The sequence below is a fragment of the Macaca mulatta genome, chromosome 7 (assembly GCF_049350105.2).
Source record: "Macaca mulatta isolate MMU2019108-1 chromosome 7, T2T-MMU8v2.0, whole genome shotgun sequence".
NCBI classification, from domain to species: Eukaryota; Metazoa; Chordata; class Mammalia; order Primates; family Cercopithecidae; genus Macaca; species Macaca mulatta.
In genome coordinates this window covers 35298100-35324605 of record NC_133412.1, presented here as the reverse complement: position 1 = coordinate 35324605, position 26506 = coordinate 35298100, and the positions used below count along the sequence as shown (strand labels likewise).

The 26506-nt window shown below is 37.9% G+C and overlaps 1 protein-coding gene and 1 long non-coding RNA gene across 4 annotated transcripts in view; one reads left to right on the top strand and one right to left on the bottom strand.

Moving 5' to 3' along the window:
* ALDH1A2 (aldehyde dehydrogenase 1 family member A2) overlaps positions 1-26506 on the top strand; it is a 116421-nt gene that overhangs the window by 52794 nt on the left and 37121 nt on the right. For 2 of the 3 annotated variants that reach the window (XM_077939482.1, XM_015142335.3), the window contains exons 4-7: positions 708-837; positions 22107-22168; positions 24190-24318; positions 24446-24559. In XM_077939482.1, coding sequence (XP_077795608.1) covers positions 708-837; positions 22107-22168; positions 24190-24318; positions 24446-24559 — 435 coding nt within the window. The remainder of the gene's footprint in view (positions 1-707; positions 838-22106; positions 22169-24189; positions 24319-24445; positions 24560-26506) is intronic. The other variant, XM_077939483.1, reaches the window with a different exon arrangement.
* Positions 1394-7760, bottom strand: LOC144329881 (uncharacterized). Its single transcript, XR_013395612.1, has 2 exons — positions 1871-7760; positions 1394-1758 (listed from the first exon to the last, which is right to left on the bottom strand). It is a non-coding gene; the product is annotated as an uncharacterized LOC144329881 (long non-coding RNA).

The window sequence follows — 26506 nt, the reverse complement described above, 5'->3', positions numbered from 1 at the left end:
CAGACTTAGCCAGTTCAGGAACATGTCGTTAAAATAATAATGTTTATAATGTAAAGCAGTTCAATATTGCTATTTTTATTAAATGGAGCAGATATTTCACTCTTAATAGGTAATGGTTGTTAACGTAAATGTTTACAAAAAACCAGCCTTTAAGTTGTTAACATCTGGGCTTCCCTAGAGGAGTTCTTGTTTATTTGGTAGTAATAAATAAACTTGCTGTGCACTGTGGATATTCCATTTCTCAGCAGGGGTCTTGGCAGCTGTGGAGAACACTTTCTATTCTCATCAGTTGCATAAAGAGCCCATGTTTCTGCTCCTCTTTATGGATTCATATTACTGGTATAGACGCCAAAAAATCCCCAATGAGCTCTGATCATTAATATAACGGAAGCTGTTTTGACAAGCAGAACATTTCTTTTATCATTAAATAAATATTGTGTTAATATATTTGGATAGTGGTTACTGGAAGCACACAGGCCACAGGAACATGCACATACACACTCATTGTGATTTGTACTAGGAACTAAACCAAACTGACAGTACTAGAAATTTTTTTATTTGAGAATAAATAAAAAGATTTATTTGACCAGGTATGCATCTCCATATTCATTTGTATTCTGTCTCTTCCTTTTTTCTTCTGCTCTAGAAATTAGTGTATCACTGGAAAGTTCTGGGGACTTAATATCTCTCCATTTCTTTTCCAACAGACCATGGAATCCCTAAATGGTGGCAAACCATTCCTGCAAGCTTTTTATGTGGATTTGCAGGGTGTCATCAAAACCCTTCGATATTACGCAGGCTGGGCTGATAAAATTCATGGGATGACCATTCCTGTAGGTATGTGAAATCAGAGTATGTTGAAAAGGAAAATGAGACCACCAGAAATGCACTTTGGCTACCAAACACAAACAGTAGTCACATAGAATACAGATATGAGCACTCTTACAGCAGTTAGAACTGAGTGAAGAACCAACCAAATTATGTCACTGACTCTGACAGCGTCCCTTTTTCTATAGATAGTCCACATATAAGTATAGGGGCATGCCACTTCATTCATCTAAGGAACAGGTATGTATTTGTCAGCTGGTAAGTGGTCAGCATTGTGCTAGATGAGGTGCTGGTGTAGGTATGAAGGGGGCATTATTGGATGGAGAGAAGTCAAGGAAAATTCCAACAAGGTTAAGGCTTGCTCCTTGCCCTCCTGAAACTTAAGATCTACTCATTGGAAGGAAATACTCTTAAATGTTAACAGTTGTCTCTGGTGAGATTATGCCTGATTTTCAGTTTCTTTTTTATATTTTTCTCTACTTTCTATATTTCTCGAATGGCCATGAATTACTTTCATAATCTAAAAACAACAGTAATCCTAACCCTTTTTATTATTAAGATTCACGTTAGATGACAGAACCAACAAAACAAAAAACTTAAAGGCCCCTTTAGGAATATTATAATTGGGTGCTAAGTTATATGCTTCACCTGTCAGTGCTGTAGCTGTTTAAATGAGAGGAAAGTATCCAAGACTAAAGCAACTAAAGCGGTCAGTGAAGAGATGTTGATCTGTGCTTGAATACTAGTGATAGCTAATACCATTTGAGTGCTTTCACAGCAACCCCAAGAGAAAGGCACTGTTATAAACATCTTCAGTTTACAAAAGTGGAAAGAGGTCTGGTAAAGTAAAATTAGTCTTCCTAATTCACAGAGTAAATAAGTTTTAGAGCTAAAACTTTGACGTTAGAACCTAGGCTTGTAACCGCTTCACTAGAGAATTCAAAATAGAGCCTAGGAGGAAGAGATATCCTTATAGGAAAGGGATGGACTGAAAGAGATAGGGCATGGTGAATAGACATAAGGAAAGGAAATACACATTTACTGAGTGGATGCTAGATGCTACTTAGCACTGTGCCAGGTGCTCTACCTGTGTTCTCCAGAAGGCAGTCTGCTTTTCATGGAGAGTGCATAGTAACAGGAGTGGAAAGTAATGCTGAGGACTTTGAAGTGTCTTTTTGGGGCCTTCCTAGCCAGGCTGAGCAGTATTGATTTACTAAAAAAGGGAGTGGTTTGGCCAATAGTGTGGATGGCTGGGAACAGTGCTTCCCAAATTTAATGTATGCATAAATCATCGAGGGTCTTCTTCAAGTGCAGTTTTTGACTGAAAAGGTCTGGGATGGGACCTGAGACTCTGCATGTCTAACCAGCTGCTCGTCCTCTGCATTGAGTAGCAAGGAGAGGACACAGCAGAACCAAGTTAGGTGGCTGTTGTGATGCCTCGTGTAGGTGTGGTATGACAAGGGAAGAATAATATACAGTGAGAATGGAGGTTTAGAGACAAGACTTCCAAGGATTATTTTTTACATCGCCCCCACAAATGATGATGACATGTGGAATGTTAGTTTTAGAAAACGGGTTTCTGATCACAGGGGCTTTTCCTTTCCATCCAGAGGTTTTTCCCTTGTTCAGCTGACTGAAAAGGATGGAGAAGATTGCTCTTGGGGAAAGTCCGAATCTTAGTTCAGTTCTGACTCTAAGGATATTATAGAACAGTTGTTCTCCAGCATCACTTGCAGAATGTGGGGATGGCCTAAGTAAGGTAAAAAGTCACTATTCGTTATGAGCATACCTAGTACAGGGCGTAAGAATTAAAACCTTTGTTAACAATGGGACACATGTCACTCTTTTTAGGTGGGCCTGTCCTATATCAGTAGAGAACGTAAATTAACAAGCTCAAAGTCCCTAGTTGTGTTTTTTTTCTTGGCCCCACCCCACCTGCCATTTCATTATTAAAACAACAGATATGTTTTATGCATTTAAATATCTTTTCAAACTATTTACAAAGCTCTGAAGAAGATTGTGAAGCAGAAGGCAATGCACATAGATCTCTATTTGGCCTAACAGTATCATGGTTTTCTTTTACTTCCTCAGAAGGGAAGATCCTGATTAGATAAAGCTAAATATTGATTGGCATTCCTGATTATGTTTGAAGCTTTAATGTAACTTGATCTGGCAGTAGAGGTGGTTGGCCCATAAGCCTTACTGTTTTCATCTGATGCTTTTTGGCGATCCTGTGGATGCTCATCTACAAGTTAGAAATACAGGGCATAGGAAAGGCTCTCACAGTAGTCTTTCCCAGCTTTACTCATTAACTATTGTTCAGCCAATGAAGGAAAAAAAATGTGGAATTCTCTTAAACTCTTAGTAACTTTTTGTTGCCCAAAACCAAAAAGTTTTTCTGAAAGTGCATTTAGAGGCATACTGGGATGAGGGACTCTACCTGTCATCAGGCCTGTAGGCAGAATTCCCAGGAGGCTGAAGTTTGGGTCATAAGAGCTCTCTCCATGGTATGTCAAACAGATGAGGGAAGGATGGAGGTAGAGGCTAACTTCGCAGCTTTCCTCTCTGTTCCAGTTTTAGATACATTTGGGTTTGCCTAGAGGTCACTTAGAATTCAGCCAACAATATCTTTGGCTAGTCTAGTACTTAGTGAATGTAGCTGGACTAAGTCAGGGGAGTCACAGGAGAAGATCACAGAAAGGGGTATCATAATCATAATTATTCACTTATTCTCAGATTTGTTCAGTAAATTAATCCATTTGTATTTGTCTTTTGTAACTCCATAATTTAACATCAGCTTCATTTTGTCTCTGCATACTTGGCTTTTTTTTTTTTTCACAGTGAAGTCTGGAATATAGAAAGTCCATTAGTTTTTAACCATGAGATCTTTATAGTGCTACATACATTTTCCTGCAAACAACCTAATTTTATGTTTAGAATTATAAAGAAATAATGTACTTTATATTTACATAGAATTTAAAAGTATAAAACATTCTTGCATGTACAATATGTATGTGATTCTGTGCGTGATCTGATGAGATAGTCTGGATTTTAAATGGTATTTTACCCATTTTACATCTAAGAAAATAAGACTCTAAGGGTTTAATGTCTTGAAGGTCACGTGGCTAGTAAGTGGGAGATCTGAGATTCAAACCTAAGCGTTTTTCTGTCTAAGCCATGATAAGTTGTCTTCTTATGGAGATTGGTTCAGCAAGGCAGGAAGGTGGCCCTGGTGATGTCTTTACCTCTGTGCAGATTTTTATAATAATATACAGTTTATTCTCATCATTCATGGTAGTTATGTTTTATAAAGTCGTGAACACTGAATTAGCAAATACTGAACTATTGCTCCTAGGGGAAATACAAGGTTAGGTTCCCGCAAGCTTCTTATCACAACATTCTTGTCCACTGATCAGAGCATGGCCTTGTTTTATGTTTTTCTGTTGAAAGATCCTTTGTTTAATATATATTGTTGATTTATGAATTCTTAACTCATGACCAGCCAGACAAAAGTACTATAACTGATGCCTGAATGAAGCTTGTGTGACACATGTATTTTGTCTGTAAGGCACATCACAGCCTTCTTGCACTTAGGAACACTAGACAGCACTCAACACTATGCTTAGGGGCCATTTTAAACAGCAAAATCATGAACAAAAGGCACAAAAATATGAAAAATGTGGCACTAAACAGACCACAAAAAGGACACTTTTTTTTTTAAAAACAATAAAAGAGCTGAAGCAAGAAGGCAAAGTGTCACCTCGTTCAACCTCAGCTGAGAATATGTGCATCAGGTGACTCAAAATTTTCCCTGCTTTGGGGAAATGCAAATTAAAACCACAATTGAACCACCTCACTACTGCAAAAAAAAAAAAAAAGTCCATAATTTAAAAATTAAAAAAAAAAAAAAAGACGTTGGCATGGATGTGGTGAGAGGGAGCACTTTTACACTGCTGGTTGGGACTATAAACTAGTACAATCACTATGGAAAACAGTATGGAGATTCCTTAAAGAACTAGAAGTAGAACTACCATTTGGTCCAGCAATCCCTGGATTGCTATCCAGGGAAAATAAGTCATTATAGGAAAAAGACACATGCACATGCATGTCTGTAGCAGTACGAATGGAAACTGCAAAAATAATGGCTAACTGCACATCAGCCAACAAGTAGAGAAAGAAGATGTGGTATAAATGCACCATGGTCTACTACTCTGACATAAAACAGAATGAATTAATGGCCTTTGCAGCATCTGGGATGGAGCTGGAGGCCATTATTCTAAGTGAAGTAACTTAGGAATGGAAAACCAAATATCATGTGTTCTCACTTCTAAGTAAGTGGTAAGCTATGAGGATGCAAAGGCATAAGAATGATACAGTGGACTTTAGGGAAGGATGGGAGTGGGGTGAGTGATAAAAGACTTCATATTGGGTACACTGTACACTACTCAGGTGACAGATGCACCAAAATCTTGGAAATCACCATTAAAGAACTTATCCATGTAACCAAACACCACCTGTACTCCCAAAACTATTGAAATTTTTAAAAAAAAAAAAAAACCCTGCTTGGGATATACATGCCCATAAATGACTGAGAACACTCCATACTTATTGTTGGGTTACAAATAAATTTTAGAAAGTAGGCAAGTTCTTAAATACGGAATCCACAAATAATGAACATCAACTGTATCTAGAGCCTACTTTTTTCAAGATAGCATTTATGAGGCTTAAGTGTTCTGGAACACTTAAGGTGTGGATCTGCCTGCCTAGATCCTATTCATATGGGTAAAGGGGGCTTTCGTAGTGAGTGTCAGAGATAATCACACATTTCTGTTTGGTCACCCATAAAAAAGAACCTGAAATGTGTTTTTTTGTTGTTAAATTTTTAAAGGTAAGACTGCTTTGCAACATTGAATTATACTCCATGGTTCATCCAGCATAACATCTCTAACACTAAACAACCAAAAAGAATGGGAAGAAATACACCATTATCTCTTTCACTCATTCCCATTTGGGAAGACTAGGGAAAGGTATCTTGTAACTGGAAGGGATTTTCCTTTACCTCCTTTCTGTGGCATCAACTTCGATCTCTTACTCATTCACCCATTTCTCCATTCAACAGATTTTTTTTTAGCACCTGCTATATTTTAGCTCTTGTATCAGGCATTGGGGTTACAAAGGCAAATAACTAAGATGTTTATAGGACAGTAAGAAAAACAAGTAGACAAGCAACTGCAATATAGTGTGATATATTTAGATAAGAAAGCATGGAATTTGGTGGGACACCATAGGAGAGACATCTCCTAGTATTAAAGCCTTCTGGAAAAGGTGGTGGGATGTCTAAGTGATAACCTTGAAGGACAAGTTAAGTGAAGATGGAGACAGGGACATCACAGGCAGTGGGAGTAGCTGGAACAAATCATGAAGGGAGGAGAGTACCATGTGTTAGTGGATCTGAAAGTATAGGCAGATAAAAAAGACAGTAGGGCTCTGAGTCTGGGTCAGCCATACTACAAGTTTTATTCTGTGGGCAATAGTGAGTCACCAGATTATTTTAAATATATGAGTGCCTTGATGAAAATTACATTTTAGGAATTGCATCAAATCTGTATATTGCTTTGGACAGTATGGTCTTTTTAACAATATTGAGTCTTCTAATCCTTGAACGTGGGATATTTTTTCCATTTGTGTCAACTGTGATTTTTTTCATCAGTGTTTTGTAGTTCTCCTTGTAGAGATCTCTCACCTCCTTAATTAAATATTCTTAGGTATTTTGGGGGGCTGTTGTAAATAAAATGAAACTAAGTGCATTCAATGGATGATTGGATAAAAAAGATACATACACATCATGGGATACTAAACAGCCATAAAAATTATGAAATCATGTCTTTTCAGCAACAGGAGTGGGGTTGGAGGCCATTATACTAAGTGAAATAACCCAGAAACAGAAAGCAAATACCACATACTCTCACCTATAAGGGAGAGCAAGCAGTGGGTAAACATGAACATACAGAGAGACATGATAGACATTGGGGCCTTCGAAAGGAGGGAGAGTGAGAGGGGGCTGAGGGTTGAAGACTACCCGTTTGGTACCACGTTGACTGTTCTGGTGACGGGCCCACTAGAGCCCAAACCTCATAGTTGTACAATATATCCATGTAGCAAATCTGCACATACACCCCTTGAATCTATTTGATAAATTGCATTTTAGAGCACTTTTACTACAAATGGATAATCACTTGGAGAGAGCAAGTACTTGCTTAATTTCTTCCCATAAAGGATAGCCTTCACTTTGACTACAAATGAATAATAGAGAGGGCAAATGCCTGCTTAATTTCTCCCCATAAAGGGTAGCCTTCAACTAGAATATTTGGGAAGGAGAGAAAAGGGTTATCTGATGACCACTTTTCAGCAATGAACTGGGTGGCTGCTTCTCTCTCTGAATTGGAAATTTCTTCCACCACTCTTCATTCTGTTCCACTCAAGGCCCACAGCTGGATGTTACTGCACAATTATGCCATACTAGTTTGATTCACAAGAGTCTTGATGTTGTTTCCTTTAGAACACTATCCATTATTTCCTGCCATGGTACCCAATGGAGCCATTGTCTGTGACCATAAATCCTATGCCTTGACCCTTTTACGATGGCAGTGCCTAATTATGATGATAAATAATAATCATTACTATGACCCATGGAACACTTTTTACCTGTTACATTATCGCTAATGTTATAGCAGCCCTAAAGAAAAGTACTGTTTTCCCCATTTTGAGTATTTTAACCAGTACTCAAATCCTCTTCTCCTCTCACATCTACAACCTCTTAGTGATGAGGGAAGGATCAAAGCTTGTTTTTCGTTTACTTAGGGAGAAATAGAAGTTAATTTGTATTGCCTTAGGTTTTTCTCTGTAGCAAGTGTTGATTTTGATTTTATGTAAGCAGAAAAAAATGTCCACGTTTTAAGCTGAATTCTGACATTAAAATGGACTTATGATATATTAGCATATAGAAAAGGTTAAACACTACCCAGGTCATATATAATTATCCATTTCACTCTCTTCCAGTTTCACCTGTTAAACTAAAGAGTAGGATACAAATACACAAAGATATTGATTCAGATCCTAAGATTTTGCCTTGAATCAGCTTGATCTGGTTTATTGTCATTAACAACAAATGCATAGGGTGAAAGCTGAAATCTTCTTGTTCTATCAGAATAAGAGTGAGGGGCGATTTGCTTTGCCCACCTAAGAACAACCAGGGCTTGCTTGTTAATGGGACCTGAATTGGTTGTGACAGGAGGCCATGAACCTCTTTAAGAGATTGAAGCTGAAAAGGACCTCAGGGATCCCTAAGGCTGATCTCCTCATTTTACAGAGAAGGTCCAGAGAAGTAAACTAACTTTTGTTAAGATCATGTAGTAGAATAGTCGTAGAGCTAAGCTATCTTCATAACAGACTCAGGAACATAATCTAACTTCTTAGAAACCACCAGCAGACTTCTGGGAAGAAAAGCATCATTACACTTCATACTAACATATGGTTTCAGCGTTTGTATAGGCATTTATAGAGTTTATCATCATAGTTATAAAATGTTCGGTGAGGTCTGTTCAATGTCAACATGATGGGAATCTGCTACAGTACATACATAATGGAATAGTTCAATGTAATCTTCTCATTTTTTAATACTGTGCTCATCAAAGATTGTCAGCTCCTTGAAAGATAATTCTGTACACAAATTAGAGATTGGAAGATGACCTTCATTCGCTGAATTGTGTTACAGATTTTTATGCTATTGAATAAAATCATTTTCATTGTTACTAGGTATATAAAATTTGCTATGGTTCTTGTAGTGTTCTTAGTGTTATAATTGAAAGCTATTTCTTGAGGTCCATGTTTGACAAATTTCTCAATTTCTGGCACATTTCAGATTCTTCTGATTTTATCACTATTTGCAGATTGCTTAATCATACTCACTCTAGTTTATATTAATATATAGAATGTGCCAATGCTAGATATTTTTATGAGACTAAAAATTCTGTCAATTTTCTTTTGGCAACTATAAAATCTGATTCAAGAAGTAATGTTTGCCTTGAATGAGTTATCCAAATAATTAAATTTTTCCAATTAACTAAATATTGCTGTCTCTTCTGTGTAGTTTGATAGACCCCCATCAAAAAACATAGAACAGTGGCTCAGTAGTTCACAAATATAGAAGAGGCTTATTGTACTGTTCATCTATATTAAGAAAAGCATCTAAGGCTTTTCTTAATATAATTACAAAAATGGCTCAATGCACACATGCTCAGTAAAATTTAATTCACAGCTCTGCCAAATTCATAGCATAATGAAGTATTTAATTGTGATATTTTTGTATTTTTCGTAAGTTGTAAACTACTCTTGGGCCATTAAAAGCACCCAGGTATCAAAACTCGTCAGAAAAGTTATCTCTGACTGGGTCTTAAAATAACCCCCCTTTAAGAGCAATATCTATTATTCTCTGTTTTACCTTCTGAGTGAAAGGGAAAAGAGACAGAGATCAAAAGTCCTACATATGTGATTTAATATTTGTTTTTATCTCTCATCTCCTCTTTAGCTTTCTCCATCGTAGTTATGTTGTAACTTGTTGACCTAGAATGTGGTATCCAGAACATTTTCTGATGTCCTCATCAAATGCAATCCTTTTTTATGCTGAGTCTGAGCGCTCTCTGTAATCTCTCAGGTTTGGTAAGAAGACACAAAACCATTCATAGCCTACAATGGAGTATCTCAATTTGGGTGGAGACTGTTTTTATATCAGGCTGTTGAGCTTACAGCACAAAGCTAGCGAAATGAAAGAACCTTTTAAGTCATCCTGCTGTATTGAGAGAGTGTTGTTAGCATAAAAGATGGAAAAGTCGCTTTAATTTTTTTCTTTTTTTAATTACACTTCAAGTTCTAGGGTATATGTGCACAACATGCAGGTTTGTTACATATGTATACATGTGCCATGTTGGTGTGCTGCACCCTTAACTCGTCATTTACATTAGGTATATCTCCTAATGTTATCCCTCCCCCCTCCCCCTACCCCACGACAGACACTGGTGTGTGATGTTCCCCTTCCTTTGTCCAAGTGGTCTCATTGTTCACTTCCCACCTATAAGTGAGAACATGTGGTGTTTGGTTTTCTGTCCTTGTGATAGTTTGCTCAGAATGATGGTTTCCAGCTGCATCCATGTCCTACAAAGGACATGAACTCATCGTTTTTTATGGCTGCATAGTATTCCATGGTGTATATGTGCCACATTTTCTTAATCCAGTCTATCATTGATGGACATTTGGGTTGGTTCCAAGTCTTTGCTATTGTGAGTAGTGCTGCAGTAAACATACGTGTGCAGGTGTCTTTACAGCAGCATGATTTATACTCCTTTGGGTGTATACTCAGTAATGGGATGGCTGGGTCAAATGGTATTTCTAGTTCTAGATCCTTGAGGAATCTCCACACTGTCTTCCACAATGGTTGAACTAGTTGACACTCCCATGAACAGTATAAAAGTGTTCCTATGTCTCCACATCCTCTCCAGCACCTATTGTTTCCTGACTTTTTAATGATTGCCATTCTAACTAGTGTGAGATGGTATCTCATTGTGGTTTTAATTTGTGTTTTTCTCATGGCCAGTGATACTGAGCATTTTTTCATGTGTCTGTTGGCTGCATAAATGTCTTCTTTTGAGAAGTGTCTGTTCATATGCTTTGCCCACTTTCTGAAGAGGTTGTTTTTTTCTTGTAAATTTGTTTGAGTTCTTTGTAGATTCTGGATATTAGCCCTTTGTCAGAGGAGTAGATTGCAAAAATTTTCTCCCATTCTGTAGGTTGCCTGTTCACTCTGATGGTAGTTTCTTTTGCTGTGCAGAAGTTCTTTAGTAGATCCCATTTGTCAATTTTGGCTTTTGTTGCCATTGCTTTTGGAGTTTTAGACATGAAGTACTTGCCCATGCCTATGTCTTGAATGGTACTGCCTAGGTTTTCTTCTAGGGTTTTTATGGTTTTAGGTCTAACATTTCAGTCTTCAGTCCATCTTGAATTAATTTTTGTATAAGGTGTAAGGAAGGGATCCAGTTTAAGCTTTCTCCATATGGCTAGCCAGTTTTCCTAGCACCATTTATTAAATAGGGAATCCTTTCCCAATTTCTTGTTTGTGTCAGGTTTGTCAAAGATCAGATGGTTGTAGATATATGGTATTATTTCTAAGGGCTCTGTTCTGTTCCATTGGTCTATATCACTGTTTTTGCACCAGTACCATGCTGTTTTGGTTACTGTAGCCTTGTAGTATAGTTTGAAGTCAGATAGCAAGATGCCTCCAGCTTTGTTCTTTTGCCTTAGGATTGACTTGGCAATGTGGGGTCTTTTTTGGTTCCATATGAACTTTAAAGTAGTTTTTTCCAATTCTGTGAAGAAAGTCATTGGTAGCTTGATGGGGATGGCATTGAATCTATAAATTAATTCGGGTGGTATGGCCATTTTCACGATACTGAATCTTCCTACCCATGAGCATGGAATGTTCTTCCATTTGTTTATGTCCTTTTATTTCGTTGAGCAGTGATTTGTAATTCTTCTTGAAGAGGTCCTTCACATCCCTTGTAAGTTGGATTCCTAGGTATTTTATTCTCTGTGACGCAATTGTGAATGGAAGTTCATTCATGATTTGGCTCTCTGTTTGTCTGTTATTGGTATATAAGAATGCATGTGATTTTTGCACGTTGATTTTGTATCCTGAGACTTTGCTGAAGTTGCTTATCAGCTTAAGGAGATTTTGGGCTGAGATGATGGGGTTTTCTAAATATACAATCATGTCATCTGCAAACAGGGACAATTTCACTTCCTGTTTTCCTAATTGAATACCCTTTATTTCTTTCTCCTGCCTGATTGCCCTGGCCAGAACTTCCAACGCTATGTTGAATAGGAGTGGTGAGAGAGGGCATCCATGTCTTGTGCCAGTTTTCAAAAGGAATGCTTCCAATTTTTGCCCATTCAGTATGATACTGGCTGTGGGTTTGTCATAAATAGCTCTTATTATTTTGAGATACGTTCCATCAGTACCTAGTTTATTGAGAGTTTTTATCATGAAGGGCTGTTGAATTTTGTCAAAGGCCTTTTCTGCATCTATTGAGATAATCATGTGGTTTTTGTCTTTGGTTCTGTTTATATGCTGGATTACATTTATTGATTTGCATATGTTGAACCAGCCTTGCATCCCAGGGATGAAGCCCACTTGATCATGGTGGATAAGCTTTTTGGTGTGCTTTCGATTTGCCAGTATTTTATTGAGGATTTTGGCATCCATGTTCATCAGGAATATTGGTCTAAAATTCTCTTTTTTTGTTGTGTCTCTGCCAGGTTTTGGTATCAGGATGATGCTGGCCTCATAAAATTAGTTAGGGAGGATTCCCTCTTTTTCTGTTGATTGGAATAGTTTCGGAAGGAATGGTACCATCTCCTCCTTGTACTTCTGGTAGAGTTCGGCTGTGCATCCGTCTGGTCCTGGACTTTTTTTGGTTGGTAGGCTATTAAATTATTGCCTCAATTTCAGAGCCTGTTATTGGTCTATTCAGGGATTCAACTTCTTCCTGGTTTAGTCTTGGGAGGGTGGATGTGTCCAAGAATGTATCAATTTCTTCTAGATTTTCTAGTTTATTTACGTAGAGGTGTTTATAGTATTCTGATGGTAGTTTGTATTTCTGTGGGATCCGTGGTGATATCCCCTTTATCATTTTTATTGCATCTATTTGATTCTTCTCTCTTTTCTTCTTTATTATTCTTGCTGGTGGTCTATCAATTTTGTTGATCTTTTCAAAAAAACAGCTCCTGGATTCACTGATTTTTTTGAAGGGTATTTTATGTGTCTATCTCCTTCAGTTCTGCTCTGATCTTAGTTATTTCTTGCCTTCTGCTAGCTTTTGAATGTGTTTGCTCTTGCTTCTTTATTTTTTTTAATTGTGACATTAGGGTGTTGAGTTTCGATCTTTCCTGCTTTTTCTTGTGGACATTTAGTGCTATAAATTTCCCTCTACACACTGCTTTAAATGTGTCCCAGAGATTCTGGTACGTTGTATCTTTGTTCTTATTGGTTTCAAAGAACATCTTTATTTCTGCCTTCATTTCGTTATTTACCCAGTAGTCACTCAGGAGCACGTTGTTCAGTTTTCATGTAGTTGAGCAGTGTTGAGTGACTTTCTTAATCCTGAGTTCTAGTTTGATTGCGCTGTGGTCTGAGAGACAGTTTGTTGTGATTTCTGTTCTTTTACATTTGCTGAGGAGTGTTTTACTTCCAACTATGTGGTCAATTTTGGACTAAGTGCGATGTGGTGCTGAGAAGAATGTATATTCTGTTGATTTGGGGTGGAGAGTTCTGTAGATGTCTATTCGGTCTACTTGATGCAGAGCTGAGTTCAATTCCTGGATATCCTTGTTAACTTTCTGTCTTGTTGATCTGTCTAATGTTGACAGTGGGGTGTTAAAGTCTCCCATTATTTATTGTGTGGGAATCAGTCACTTTGTAGGTCTCTAAGGACTTGTTTTATGCATCTGGGTGCTCCTGTATTGGGTGCATATATATTTAGGATATTTAGCTCTTCTTGTTGAATTGATCCCTTTACCCTTATGTAGTGGCCTTCTTTGTCTCTTTTGATCTTTGTTGGTTTAAAGTCTATTTTATCAGAGACTAGGATTGCAACCCCTGCCTTTTTGTTTTCCATTTCCTTGGTAGATCTTCCTTCATCCCTTTATTTTGAGCCTATCTGTGTCTCTGCACGTGAGATGGGTCTCTTGAATACAGCACACTGATGGGTCTTGACTCTTTATCCAGTTTGCCAGTCTGTGTCTTTTAATTGGAGCATTTAGCCCATTTACATTTAACGTTAATATTGTTATGTGTGAATTTGATTCTGTCATTATGTTAGCTGGTGATTTTACTCGTTAGTTGATGCAATTTCTTCCTATCATTGATGGTCCTTACAGTTTGGCATGTTTTTGCAGTGGCTGGTACTGGTTGTTCTTTTCCATGTTTAGTGCTTCCTTCAGGAGCTCTTGTAGGGCAGGCCTGGTGGTGACAAAATCTCTAAGCATTTGCTTGTCTGTAAAGGATTTTATTTCTCCTTCACTTATGAAGCTTAGTTTGGCTGGATATGAAATTCTGGGTTGAAAATTCTTTTCTTTAAGAATGTTGAATATTGGCTGCCACTCTCTTCTGGCTTGTAGAGTTTCTGCTGAGAGATCCGCTGTTAGTCTGATGGGCTTCCCTTTGTGGGTAACCTGACCTTTCTCTCTTGCTGCCCTTAACATTTTTTCCTTCATTTCAACTTGGTGAATCTGACAATTATGTGTCTTGGAGTTGCTCTTCTTGAGCAGTATCTTTGTGGCATTCTCTGTATTTTCTGAATTTGAATGTTGACCTGCCTTGCTAGGTTGGAGAAGTTATCCTGGATAATATCCTGCAGAGTGTTTCCAGCTTGGTTCCATTCTCCCTGTCAGTTTCAGGTACACCAATCAGACATAGATTTGGTCTTTTCACATCATCCCATATTTGTTGGAGACTTTGTTCATTTCTTTTTACTCTTTTTTCTCTGAACTTCTCTTCTTGCTTCATTTCATTCATTTGATCTTCAGTCACTGATACCCTTTCTTCCAGTTGATCGAATTGGTTACTGAAGCTTGTGCATTTGTCACGTAGTTCTCTTGCCATGGTTTTCAGCTCCATCAGGTCAGTTAAGGACTTCTCTACACTGGTTATTCTAGTTAGCCATTCGTCTAATCTTTTTTTCAAGGTTTTTAGCCGCTTTGTGATGAGCTTGAACTTCCTCCTTTAGCTCGGAGAAGTTGGATCATCTGAAGCCTTCTTCTCTCAACTCATCAAAGCCAGTCTCTGTCCAGCTTTATTCCATTGCTGGCGAGGAGCTGCATTCCTTTGGAGGGGGAGAGGTGCTCTGATTTTTAGAATTTTCAGCTTTTCTGCTCTGTTTTTCCTCCATCTTTGTAGGTTTATCTACCTTTGGTCTTTGATGATGGGGATGTATAGATGGGGTTTCAGTGTGGATGTCCTTTCTGTTTGTTAGTTTTCCTTCTAACAGTCAGGACCCTCAGCTACAGGTCTGTTTGAGTTTGCTGGAGGTCTATTCCAGACCCTGTTTGCCTGGGTATTAGCAGTGGAGGCTGCAGAACAGCGAATATTGCTGAACAGCAAATGTTGCTGCTTGATCATTCCTCTGGAAGCTTCATCTCAGAAAGGTACCTGGCCATGTGAGGTGTCAGTCTGCCCCTACTGGGGGGTGCCTCCAAGTTAGGCTACTCGGAGGTCAGGGACCAACTTGAGGAGGAAGTCTGTCCATTCTCAGATCTCAAACTCTGTGCAGGGAGAACCACTACTCTCTTCAAAGCTGTCAGAGATATTTAAGTCTGCAGGTTTCTGCTGCGTTTTGTTTGGCTATGCCCTGACCCCCGAGGTGGAGTCTACAAAGGCAGGCAGGCTTCCTTGAGCTGCAGTGGGCTTGACCCAGTTCGAGCTTCCTGGCCACTTTGTTTACCTACTGAAGCCTCAACAATGGCAGTCCCCCGGCCTCGCTGCTGCCTTGAAGTTCGATCTCAGACTGCTGTGTTAGCAAAGAACGAGGCTCCAAGGGCATGGGACTCTCTGAGCCAGATGCCGGATATAATCTCCTGCTGTGCCGTTTGCTAAGACCATTGGAAAAGTGCAGTTTTAGGGTGGGAGTTACCCGATTTCCAGGTACCATCTGTCACAACTTCCCTTGGGTAGGAAAGGGAATTCCCTGACCCCTTGTGCTTCCTGGGTGAGGCGATGCCTTGCCCTGCTTTGGCTCATGCTCGGTGGGCTACACCCACTGTCCTGTACCCACTGTCTAACAAGCTCCAGTGAGATGAACCCGGTACCTCAATTAGAAATGCAGAAATCACCCGTGTTCTGCGTTGCTCACATTGGGAGCTATAGACTCGAGCTGTTCCTATTCAGCCATCGTGGAACCGCCCCTCTTTAATTTTTTTCTAGGCAGAGAAGGGTACTCATTATGTACCGTCTGAGGTATAGATGAGAGGGAGAGTTAACACTCTGTCTCCTGTTTGAGTTGGCTCTGCCTAGATGAAAGCTGAGAGAGGCACTCAGTCCTGGGCTCATCTATTCCAGGGAATGTTTCTCTGTAGTGTTCTCATTATAACTTTCTAACAAGTTTCCATGTGCTCTGTGTTCATATTCACAAAAGAGTTGTCATTGGGGTTTTTTCTTTTCATTTATTTTTACCCCATTTATGATCCTTCTTGACATTATACTCTAATTCTGTGATTTGTGATTATCCATCTAAATCCAATACCTTCCTCACAAGAGCCATGAATATGTTTTTATGGGGAAAGAACTTGAAGTCTGAAGACCCAGATCCAAGTCCAGGAGCCTCAACTTAATCAGTGGTACCACATTAGACTTAACTTATCTGTGCCATATTTTTCTGTTTATAAAATGCTGATAATGATAGTTGCTTCATTTTTTTCATAGAGTTTTGAGTGTAAAATGAGATAAAGATGTGAAAATTATAAGGCTTTACAGAAATTGATATCTTGTTTTCATTCTTTTTTAAACCATTGTAAAGTTTTAAAAATACAAATCAGATTCTCCTACACTATATACTCCTTTCAGGAAAATTAGTAGAGTTATTAGACAAAAAAATAACAATAAATAAAAATGAAGTCAGACAAATGTAAAGCAACCGTAGGGCATCATAATACACATGGACTCCCCTTTATCCTCCTGGTCTTGCTACCCAGAGTGTGATCTATGGATCAGAAGCATGAGCCTCATCTGGGAGCGTGTAGAAGTGCAGACTCTCTGGTCTTATCCTAGACCTGTAGATTCAGAACATGCATTTTCACAAGATCTCCAGGTGCTTAGTGTGTACATTGAAATTTGAGAAGCACCATATAGTATCTCATGTAGCACTGGTAGCATTCAAGATGATTCTATGCAGTAAACAAGCAAACTTTTTTTTAATTTTAATTACTTGGTTTGAAGAATATTAGAAGAACATATTACCAACCCATGAAACCTGTTATTTCATAGATTTTCCTTGTGGTAAGGCGAACAGGTGAGTTAAATTAACACAGATTATTAAGTAAATGATAGAGCAGATGATTCTTGGAAATGGCAAAAATTATGAAGGTGGCTTTTGTAAGTGGTCTTAGGATAACCCTGATCTAGAAGCTCAGTGGGATTCATAGCAGGGTCTTAGTAGCTGTGAATGACTTCTGGGGTGCCGTTAGCCCTAGCTGAAGGTGCCCCCAGAAGGCTTAGCTCTTGTGTTTGTCATGTACCCCAGGTCAGACTAGGGTTGTCATCTTTCATCATCCACTGAAAATGCAAATAGCTTACAAGGTCTAGGGCCCTTTATTTTATTTTAGTTCTGGATTCCATGTGTGAGATGTACAGGTTTGTTACATAGGTAAACATGTGTCATGGTGGTTTGCTGCACCTACCAACCCATCACCTAGGTATTAAGCCCAGCATGCCTTAACTGTTTATCCTGATGTTCTGCCTTGCTCTGCTCCTCCCCAGAAAGGTGCCAGTGTGTGTTGTTCCCTTCCCTGTGTAGATGTGTGTTCAGCTCCCCCTAATAAATGAAAACATGTAATGTTTGGTTTTCTGTTCCTGTGTTAGTTTGCTGAGGATAATGGCTTACAGCTCCATCCATTGTCCCTGCAAAGGACATGATTCCATTCCTTTTATGGCTGCATAGTATTTCATGATATATATATTTTTATATATATGTGTATGTATATATATGTGTGTGTGTGTGTGTATATATATATATACACACACACACACACACACACCACATTCTCTTTGTCCAATGGGTCATTGATGGGGATTTCAGTTGATTCCACGTTTTTGCTATTGTGAATTGTGCTGCAGTGAACATACACATGCATGTATCCTCATAACAGAATGATTTATATTGCTTTAGGTATATATTCAGTAATGGGATTGCTGGGTAAAAGGGTATTTCTGGTTCTAGGTCTTTGAGGAATTGCCACACTGTTTTCCACAATGATTGAACTAACTTACATTCCCACCAACAGTGGGCTATTAGCCCTTTGTCAGATAAGTAGATTGCAAACATTTTCTCCTATTCTGTAGGTTGCCTCTTTACTCTGATGGTACTTTCTTTTGCTGTGCAGAAGTTCTTTAGTTTAATTAGATCCCATTTGTCAATTTTGGCTTTTGTTGCCATTGGTTTTGGTGTTTTAGACCTGAAGTCCTTCCCCATGCCTATGTCCTGAATGGTATGGCCTAGGTTTTCTTCTAGGGTTTTTATCGTTTTAGATCTCACATTTGATTCTTTATTCCATCTTGAATTAATTTTGTGTAAGGTGTAAGGAAGGAAGTGATCCAGTTTTAGTTTTCTCCATATAGCTAGCCAGTTTTCCCAGCACCATTTATTAAATAGGGAATCCTTTTCCCATTGTTTGTTTTTTTATCAGGTTTGTCAAAGATCAGATGGTTGTAGATATGTGGTCTTATTTCTCATTTCTCTATTCTTTTCCATTGGTCTATGTGTCTGTTTTTGTCCAAGTACCATGCTGTTTTGGTTACTGTAGCCTTGTAGTATAGTTTGAAGTCAGGTAGCAAGATGCCTCTAGCTTTGCTCTTTTTGCTTAGGATTGTCTTGGCTATACGGGCTCTTTCAGTTCCATATGAAATTTAAAGTCATTTTTTAAAATTCTGTTAAGAATGTCAGTGGTAGTTTAATGAGAATAGCACTGAATTTATAAATTACTTTGGGCATTATGGCAATTTTCATGATGTTGATTCTTCCTATCCATGAGCATGGAATGCTTTTCCATTTTGTATCCTCTCTGATTTCTCTGATTAGTGGTTTGTAGTTGTCCTTGAAGAAGTCCTCCATTTCCTTTATTAGCAGTATTCTTAGGTACTTTATTCTCTTTGTAGCAATTGTGAATGGGAGTTTGTTCATGATTTAGCTTTCTGCTTGTCTATTGTTGGTGTATAGGAATGGCTGTGATTTTTGCACATTGATTTTGTATCCTGAGACTTAGTTGAAGTTGCTTATCAGCTTGAGAAGATTTTGTGCTGAGACAATGGGGTTTTCTAGATATAGCACCATGTCATCTGCAAACAGAGACAGTTTTACGTCCTCTCTTTCTATTTGAATACGCTTTCTTTCTTTCTCTTGCCTGAGAAAGAACTGGCCAGAACTTCCAATACTGTGTTGAATAGGAGTGGTTAGACAGGGCATCCTTGTCTTGTGCTAGTTTTCAAGGGGAATGCTTCCAGCTTTTGCCTGTTCAGTATGATATTGGCTGTGAGTTTGTCATAAATGACTCATTATTTTGAGGTATGTTCCATCGATACCTGTAGTTTATTGAGAGTTTTTAACATGAAGAAATGTTGGATTTTATTGAAAGCAGGCTCCTTTTTTTGTCCCTTCAACTCTTCCCAAAAGAGTTTTGGGAAGAGTTCAAGCACAAAAATAGCCTTTATTTTTAAATTTACTACTTAGACTAACTGTAGGGGCTAGAAGATTCTGTCTCTTTCCCTGTGGTAGCCTATAGCTGAATGTTTATAAAATATGTGAACAGTTTATCCAAGAGACTTTTAATTCCTCATAACTCAGTTTCTCTTGAGACACAGTTATGGAGTCAATTCCTCATGAGGTCAGATTTTTAAGATTTTTGTCTGCATTTTCTTCCCTTTTACTTTTTTCAGTAACTTGTGACATTATATAAGTAAAACAACTAAATTTTAAAGCATCTAGAATGTGTAGGGGGAAATGGTTTATGAATTGCCATGCCGTGCTTGTGTAGTTGCCTTGTGAGTTTTTTTCTGAACTATTCCAGGTTCCTACACGTGCTGCTAAAGTAAACACCTGTGCTCTTCTGTTCATGTTCCCATTTTTTTCCTCAGTCCCATTTGCCCTCTACCTTGACATTACTCTGATTCTGTGGTTTGTGACTATCCACTAGAACCCATCACCTTAACCAACTTAGAAAGTTCAGTTGCAGAAGATTTTCTTGCAAATGAAACTCTAGCTTATTGATCAGTGGTGTGGCTCCTCATGAAAAACCTTTTCAGAGACTTTACAAATTGAAAAAGCATGGAAACTTGTACTCTTGTAAAGAATGATATCCAGAAGATTCTTCAATTGTCTACATACAAAGGTAAATAGTTAATTTGATGTTTAAAGTATTACTCAGACTTCATATTGTCATCCTATGGACAGTTGCAACATCTTCGCTATTTTTTGTTGTAATAGATATTTTAAAATAATTTCATACAGTTGCAGAATCCAGCCTACTTCTGAATTTCTTCCATTTAAAATAATATACATAAAACAAAGTCAAGAGATAAGTAGTAGATTGGGGAAAAATCTTCACAATATTATGACAGAGGCCTAATTTCCTTAATATCCATAGAGCTCTTCAAATGGCTAAGAATAACCCAATGGAAAAATAGCAAAGAATATAAGCATGAAAGGATGTTCACTCTCATATATCATTAAACATAAATCAAAACAAGTTGCGGTTTTCCAGCTGTCAGATTAGCTGAAATGAAAATGTTGGAAAAACCTCAGCGTTAAAGAGTAGGAAGAATAGCATGTTGTTGCAATTATGAATTGTTAAAATTTTCTGAAGGGTGATTTGGCAATATTTATGAAAATGTGAAATGTACTTACACTTTGATCAAGAAATTCCACAGATATGAAAAGATACATATGTAATGATAGTCTTTGCAGCATTATTTATAATATCCTAAACTGAAAGTGACTTCTGTGTCCCTTAGGAGGATTTACAGTAGTAACATCGTTTATTGAGCCGATGGAATAACCTGCAGCCACTAAAAAGATGTCCTAGCTTTACAGGAAAAAAAGGGGGGAAAAACAAAATATAAAAGACTGACTAATATGATCCCATTTGTATATAAAAAACAGGAGGATAAAAGGATCCTATAAATACTTGTATGTGAATAAAAGTTCTTGAAAAGAGGAAACAGATAGTTAATTATGGAAAGAGGGGGTAGAGAGATCAGAGATCCAGAGGATAGAGAGTGACGTGGGAGAGTGAGAGAGAGACCAAGACTTTAATTATTTAAAAAATAAATAATTTTGAATTTGTCAGAACAATTTTGTATGATAAATGTGATTTAGATGTGTTGAGAGACTGATAAACAATCTGATTCATATCAATTCTCTTTTCCCAACCCACACAGTCCTCCTGTCCCCACCTTCATTTCCACCCCTAGTAGTTATGCTTTCATGAATATTAGCTGAGTGTTTTTACTTCCCTTGGGGGACTGCTTTTGAGAGAGAAAACAAGTATCTGTGAAGTGGCCAAAGGGCCGGCAATGGAGGGAAAAATAAAAACTTTGCTCAGTACTGAAAATGAAAAGCTATCTGCTAAAAATGAGCCATTCTTTGGTAATTTTAATTAACCATTTAAAATAATTCAGATAAAAGCAGTGACATTTTCCTAAAGAAGAATTTGGTTTGGACTTCCTATCTAATTATTTCAGTTGCCTATTACTCCTGTAAGGAAAATAAGGTTATTAAGCTTTTCTCAAGCTCTTTTTCTTTTAGCCCCTAGGACATTCTCATTTCTATGTCTAGTTTGGGGGCAGATGCTTTGGATTATTGATGGAGGTCTTTTTAGAAATGGACTTTTACCTTCTTTAAATAGCCCTGGACATGCGTATATCTCACCACTACCCAGGAAGTACATTTTGACACCTGGAACACCTGGATTGAGTTATGAAATTTATCTTTTACTCCTCACTTTTTCCAGTTGCCCTGCATTTTAAATTTGCCCAATAGCATTTTACTTAGTTTATTTTAATACTTCAGAAAGTTATTTAAAGGTTTGTTGACTCAGTTTTTAAATCAAACAACTGTTCTACATGTTATTTTAATACTTAACATAAAATTCATTTTTTACATATTTTTCAGCTCTCCCCTCTGCCACCCTGAGGACTTCTAGTATCATAAATTTGTCCTTCATTTTGCCTTAGAGATCCTTTCCTCGGTACTGCGTTTGGGTGTCTGAGAGAGATATTCAGAGATACCCTGTGCCCAGTGTTAGGCTTCTACAAGCTTTCATGCACAGCTGAGAAGGACGTTTTTCAACTTCATTTCTGTTTTTGTTTTGTTTTGTTTTGTTTTTGCAGACACCAAACTTCTCCCTCTGCAATTTTTTTTTCCTGATCTAAACTTTCTGGGAGTGATCAAGCATTTTTCTTTCAGATGGAGACTATTTTACCTTTACAAGACATGAACCCATTGGAGTGTGTGGACAGATCATCCCAGTGAGTGTATCTCCTCGCACCTCGTATTTATTTTCATTTGACCCAGTTCTCTTAAAGACACATAAAACGTGGTCCTCAGCGATGTGTGTTTTCCATTACTGAGGGAAAAAAAAACTGAGCTCATGTTGTTGACATATCTTTAACAGCCTCCCTGCAAATGCTTATTTGAACAGGTTAATAGGGTTTCAGCTCTGTTACCAGGAGTTGAATTCTCAAGTCATGGAATTCTCATGATTAAAATAAGCAAAGCACAGTGTATTAATAACCTGCCCTTCATTATTATGTCCATTCTGCTTATGGAAAATTAATGCTTTGTTATATTTGTTTATTTTTTAGAACTGTGACTCACCGTCCTTCCAAGCATATTATTTTATATGAGCTTTTAATCCCATTCTTTCCCACTGTTTCTTTTCATAAGAATCTAGATAGAAGATGCTACAGAAGACACAGCAGTACAGTTAACGTCACAGTCATAATTGAAACCATGCCGAGCTGCTGTGTGTCTTGTAAAGAGAAATAGATGTAGTGCTTAGTGTTTGGATTGGAACATTAAACATTGTGCTTTTGTTCCTCTCTCTCATACACAACCTTTGTACAACACAAAACGTGACCAAAGCTTCTAACAGTACTAGCTAATAGTTCTGGCAGGGATTTCAAGGGGATGCTCAGAGTTTAACTCTAACTCTTATAGTATAGACAGGAAGTTTTCTGTTTTCAAAATATAGTAGTATAACTCAAGATAATCTTTGGCATTGGGAACCAAAGATGTGGGGAAGGTATAATATTTGTTTGAATAATTGATAAATCCCAGATTACTGTGAAATTTATTAGAGAATGCAAAGGTAAAATGCGAGGTTTGGGTTAAATTCTTTAGCTCCTAAAGGCCCTAGGGAAATTCCACTTGGATCAGCTCTGGGACGAGGTCTGTCACCTTCCTCGTAGGATTCAAACTTCCCTTTCTTGCCCTTGCCCACAGTCTCAACGCTGCAGCTTCACTGACAGGACAAGAGTTGCTTGTCAGCCAGCTCTGGCTCAATTACTGCACTTCAAGATTTATACACTGTAGATGGAATTAAAACATTACTGTGGACTCCCAAGTTTATAAACAACTAAGGGGAAAAGAAATTGGGTGTTTGGTGAAGGCAAGACACTTGTATATTTTTGCAAGCTTGCCAGAGCCAGTGAGAAGCCTTCAAGGATGGCAGCTGAGATGCTTCAGGCAGAAACACATTGTGGTCAAGGGCTGAAGCCAGGGGATGTGGATTTCTGTTTTCTTTCTTAATGAAATTATCAATGACACCTGATAGTACTGAGGTTCATGCCTGATCTTGTGACAATACAAGCTTAATATCCTTTTAAAATCAGTTTAAAACATTTTAGACCCCAACCTCATCTACTCATGTAAATGTACTGTAGTCTCCAATAGCTTCTTTTACAGTGGAAAACAAATGAAAATGTTTGCATACTCATAAGTATATGCACTTTATTTTTTGTAATCATGTATGTTTGTGACAATGCGTGTATCTAAAGAAAAAGTGCTACCTTGAAATACACATTGACTTAACTATAACTCATAGTTAGAATTTTCTTTTCTAGTTCTTCCATGTTGAAGAGCTTTCCATACCAGTGTGAAGATTCTGATGTAAAAATCTCAGATGCAGGAAAAAGTTTTCATACACGAGAACTTATTGGAACCAAAGCCTAATTTAAAAATACATGAAAACAACAGTGACAAAAAAAAAAAAACAAAACAAATAACAAAACTCCCTTTTCACCGTGGGATTTCTTTTGGTGGGTAGTTGAAATACAGTAATTGGTTGGTCAGAGAGAAAAGGAGAGATTTCCAAGGTCAGTGCTATTCTATTCTTAATGAAGTAATTGAAAATCCAAACATCTATACTTTGTAGTGGTCAAGATTTATGTTGAGGACTAGTCTGAGAAGTATGAGAAGTCACAGCTTGAAAACAAAGTAGTGGAGGAATATTTTTCCATCTATCAACTTTGAGTTTTTTCCTTTTCAGTGGAACTTCCCCCTGCTGATGTTTGCCTGGAAAATTGCTCCAGCCTTGTGCTGTGGCAATACAGTAGTTATTAAGCCAGCAGAGCAAACACCACTCAGTGCACTCTACATGGGAGCCCTCATCAAGGAGGTAAGAGAAACGGACTTCAGGAGTGCTTCTGACTCCCCTTACAGCTGGAGCCTACTAGAGCATATCTCATTTAACATGAATGCATCAGCTTTCATCAGCCACATTTCCTCCTGTTCTGTTTTCTTAGGCTGGCTTTCCTCCTGGGGTCGTCAATATTTTGCCAGGATACGGGCCAACAGCTGGGGCAGCAATAGCTTCTCACATTGGCATAGACAAGATTGCGTTCACAGGGTCTACTGAGGTAGGTATCTGAAAAACCAGGGATTAAAGAACAGTCTTGCGAATGAGTTGAGGGGTTACAAAAACAGTAAAATTAGTACCCATAGGCTAGACACCAAAAGGGCAGTGAGTACCCAAGCCCACAGAGGATAACATCGGTGTCATAGAACACTGGTGGAAGTGAAAGCAAAGGCACACAGGGACCATTTGACTCCACAGATCTCTTGAGCATTTTTGTGATACCGTCTGTGTAAGAACTATTCCAGAATCTGAGGTTCTAGCCTCTTTGTTGAGTCAAGAACAGCAGTGGCAGAAGCAAGTTAAGAAGCTGGAAGTCTAAACTAGTCTCTGGTAAGGATAAGAATGGAGACACAAGCTTTCCCTACTCATTGTTTGGACAGATCCTGTAAGTACAATTGGAACTCACTATGCCCCATGAACCATAAGAGATGATATAGAGCAGGGTTCAGGACATTTTTTCCTGTATAGGCCCAGATAGTAAATGTAGATTTTGTAGGCAATGTGGTCTCTGCTACAACTACTCAGCTATACCACAGTATCACCAAATAGTCATAGATAATACTGAGTGTGGCTATGTGCCAATTAAAGTGTATTTATAGACATGGAAATTGGAATTTTTACATAATTTTTATGGATTACAAAATAGTAATCTTTTTATTGTTTCTAGACATTTAAACGTGCAAAAACTGCTTTTAGCTTGTAGGCCATACCAAAACAGCAGGATTAAATTTGACCCATGGACCATAGTTTACAGATCCCTGTTACAGAGTCACACGTCAGCTTAGGAAGATTTATAAATGTTACTCAAATGTCTTTGGTTCAGGTAACATATGATAAAGTCTTATTCATTGTTTCAAGTAGAACCTTACAGATGATATCATCATTGAACAAAGGATGTCTGCAGGTCTAGAGCAGTGCTGTCTAGTAGAATGAGAGCAACATTTGTCATTTAAAATAGGCTAGTAGCCACATTAAAAAATAAGTGAAATTAATTGGAATAACTTTAATTCAGTATTTTCAAAATATTTCAACATATAATCACTATAAGCTATTAACACAATATTTTTCATTCTCTTTTTCATGTTCTTTCTTGGAAATATGGTATGTGTTTTACACGTACAGCATATCTCTTCAGACTAGCCACATTTCAAGTTCTCCATTGCCATGTGTGCTACCATATTGGGCAGCACAGATCTAGAAACGTTATATCAGTTGATACAGAGTTAATTATACTTGGTTAAACTGACTCACAGTAGTAAATTTAATAAAAGATTTATTAATAAACTTGAATATCAATTCACAGATTACTGAGTTTTGTGTTTGTCAAGAGTTAACCTTGTTTGTTTCTAAACGTAATTTTGCAGTTTAATGAAATATTTGAATCAAACAGTTTAAGGCTTTGAAAATATTTACTAAAGGCTAGATACTAAGAAAAACTAAAGACGCAGTCAGTTAGGAGTAAGCAAGACAACTGTAAAACACTTGGGAAAAATAGAATGGGCACCTGGAATTGCTTTGCAAATGTTTTTAAGTCCCTATTTCACTTTAAAGAAATTGAAACCAGAAATCATAAATAATAATAATGATAAATAATGATTTAATCAGAAGAGACAGTTGGACCCATAATTAAAGAAAAGTATCTTTTACTGCTTTAACCTTTTTCTGCTGGCCAACCAATGGTCCTGATTGAGTCAGTCAAGAGGCTTCTATTGTGTAATTTTTTTTTTTTTTTTTTTGAGACGGAGTTTCACTCTTTTGCCCAGTCTGGAGTGAAGTGGCACAATCTCGGCTCACTGCAACCTCCGCCCACCATGTTCAAGCGATTCTACTGCCTCAGCCTCCCAAGTAGCTGGGATTATAGGCACCCACCGCCATGCCTGGCTAATTTTTGTATTTTTAGTAGAGACGGGGTTTTGTCATGTTGGCCAAGCTGGTCTCGAACTCCTGA